The sequence below is a fragment of the Emiliania huxleyi genome (assembly GCF_000372725.1).
Source record: "Emiliania huxleyi CCMP1516 unplaced genomic scaffold EMIHUscaffold_32, whole genome shotgun sequence".
Classification (NCBI taxonomy): domain Eukaryota; phylum Haptophyta; order Isochrysidales; family Noelaerhabdaceae; genus Emiliania; species Emiliania huxleyi.
The window spans coordinates 46,820-49,554 of NW_005199601.1; the positions used below are offsets into that span (position 1 = coordinate 46,820).

The 2,735-nt window shown below is 66.6% G+C and overlaps 1 protein-coding gene across 1 annotated transcript in view; it reads left to right on the forward strand.

The window, feature by feature from the left end:
- The window catches only part of EMIHUDRAFT_463726 (putative methytransferase), a gene marked incomplete at its 5' end in the record, with an annotated part of 9,335 nt that overhangs the window by 4,630 nt on the left and 1,970 nt on the right, over positions 1-2,735 (forward strand). Inside the window, 2 exons of the mRNA XM_005773994.1 lie at positions 57-656; positions 985-1,893. Coding sequence (XP_005774051.1) covers positions 57-656; positions 985-1,893 — 1,509 coding nt within the window. The remainder of the gene's footprint in view (positions 1-56; positions 657-984; positions 1,894-2,735) is intronic.

Consider the following 2,735-nt stretch of genomic DNA (forward strand, 5'->3'; position numbering starts at 1 on the left):
GGCGTAATTAAAGTCGAGCTCTGATCGCCGACATCATCAAGAACAAGACGCTCAAGGCGCGCGCCGTCGTCGGCATCTGGCCGGCCAACGCGGTCGGCGACGACATCGAGGTGTACGCGGCGGACGGCTCGGGCGCGGTGCGCGGCGTGCTGCACACGCTCCGGCAGCAGGAGGAGCGCGAGGACGACCACTACCTCGCGCTCTCCGACTTTGTCGCCACCAAGGAGTCGGGCGTCAAGGACTACGTCGGCGGCTTCGCCGTGTCGTGCGGCTTTGGGTGCGAGGAGGTCTGCTCCAAGCTGCGCGCCGAGGGCGACGACTACCAGGGCATCATGATGGAGGCGGTGGCGGACCGCCTCGCCGAGGCCTTTGCCGAGCTGCTGCACCACAAGATGCGCAAGGAGCTCTGGGGCTACGCGCCCGACGAGGCGCTCTCGGCCGACGACATGCTCAAGGTCAAGTACCAGGGCATCCGGCCGGCGCCCGGCTACCCGACGCAGCCCGACCACACCGAGAAGGCCTTCCTGTGGGAGCTGCTCGACGCGGAGAAGGCGACGGGCATCACGATGACCGACTCGTTTGCCATGCTGCCCGCCGCATCGGTCTCCGCCGTCATCTTTGCCAACCCGTGCTCCACCTACTTCCAGGTCGGCAAGGTCTGCAAGGACCAGATCACCGACTACGCCAGCCGCAAGGGGATGAGCATGGAGGAGGCGGAGCGGTGGATGGGCCCCTACCTCGCCTACGACCCCGCGGCGTGACCGCGTGAGCGTAGAGCGACCGCCGCGGTCGCTCCGCCGCGATCGCCGCCGCTCGAGCGAATCCCTCTTAGCTGCTGCACACACTGCTAGACTCTTATGGCGCACACACCTGTACTGCCCCCGTACGAATGGAGTATGTTATTGCTTTAAAATTTGTTAAAAGTTTTTGCGAACCAAAAACACACACACACACGGCCCCCTCCGCAGCTCGACTCTCGAGTAGTACAAGCCCCAGGACTCGGGCGGCACTCTCGTGGCGGCGTGGGAGGCGGTGCCGGCCGAGGAGGAGCAAGCGTGCGCGAGGCTCACGGCGCAGCCGCGGCGCAACCGCGCCTGGTTCGGCGTGCTCGAGCGCGAGCTCGTCATCAGGCCAATGCAGCAGCGCACGTTCGACCTCTCCATTTTCGAAGCGGTGCCAGTCATCATCGTGGCCCCGTGCTACTTGGCGCTGCTCAACCTGCACTTCGCGCCGGACGAGCTCTACTCGTTCGAGACGTTCGTCGGCTCGGACGGCCTCCGCGCCGCGCCGCCCCCCCTCTTCCGCCGCTCTCTCCTCGTCATCTCGCGCGAGATTGCGCCGCCGGGCAGCCGCCTAAGGGAGATCACGATCCGGCGGCTGCAAATCGCCATCGTCGCGCAGACCAGCGGCAAGGAGGCGCCCCGCAAGCTGATCCACGCGCGCATCGTCCTCGAGGGCATCTCGTTCGCCGCCTTCACCTCCCTCGACACGTGGCCCGTGGCGGAGTGGACGGGCGACCGCCACACCGGCATCGGGTACGACTTTGAGAGCGCCGACGAGGTGGCCGACACGGTGGGGATGGGCGCGTGGTCGGTCGCTCCGACCATGAAGCAGCTGAGGGACCCCGCCTGGCATGGCGGCTACATGATGCTGCAGGAAGGCCCGGCCAGTATCGAGTATATGGCGGCCGAGTCGAAGCTGGTCCTGAAGCTCAGCATCTCCTACTTTGACCGCAACGGCACCTTCCAGACGGGCGCGCAGCCAGACCAGCCGCCACGGCCCAACATGAAGTACACCATGACGGCGGGGTGGCAGGACAACACCTTTGTCGTCACGCGGGCCGACCTCGAGGCCCACACCGACGCGGGCGCGACCGACTTTACGCACTACCGCGTGCTGGCATGAGGCCCGCGCGCGCGCTGGCCCTCCATCGCTCGGCGCTCTGCCGTCGGCGCGGCCCGTACAGACCGCACAGCGGATAGCATGGCGCATGTATCTCGTACGTGTCGACACGTAGCGCCCTATGTAGCGCCTCGACCATGCGACGCGCTCTGTCTGGCGAGATTTTGGGAGATTGCTCTCGAGATTGCGCGAGATATTGTGATTAATTAATATCTGCACACAAATTTTACAAATTATACACGAACGGGCAATGCAGCCGCCGCACAGTACGCCGCCGTGTTCCCCTTAACACGCGCTCGCCACCACTTCTGGCACTCCGTCCGCACACTAATCGCAACCTCCTTAGCTGGCCGCGCGCCACAGCCTGGCGCTGGGACCGCCGCAGCCGCTCGAGCGGCGTCCTGAAACGCGCGATGCGCGAGCCACTCCTCGCGCAGCGCTCGCGCGTAGCTCGCGTGGTGCCGCCGCCGATACCGATCGCAGCACCTCGTGTTGGCTAGTCGAGATATTGAGAGTGTGACTAGGAGGGTGGGACGCTGGGGATTCTCAAAGGTATACCCTTGGAATGGCCGGATCCAGCCTTAAAAGTACGAGATCGCGCGCGCTTCGCGCGCTGCACCGCCTGTTCTCCGCGGCTGTGTGACGACGCGTGCCGTGTGCCAGCAGAGTTGGGCGCGCGCGGCGCGACGGCGCCCGCGAGGGAAGGCGCGGGTGCAGCGGCCGCCGGCGGCCGTGCCGCCCGCCAGCCGGCGCAGCAGCGGCCAGCGCAGCGGCCGCCGGCGCAGCAGCCAGAGCAGCCGGTGCGCGCCTTGCGAGGCGAGTACTGCCGCCCG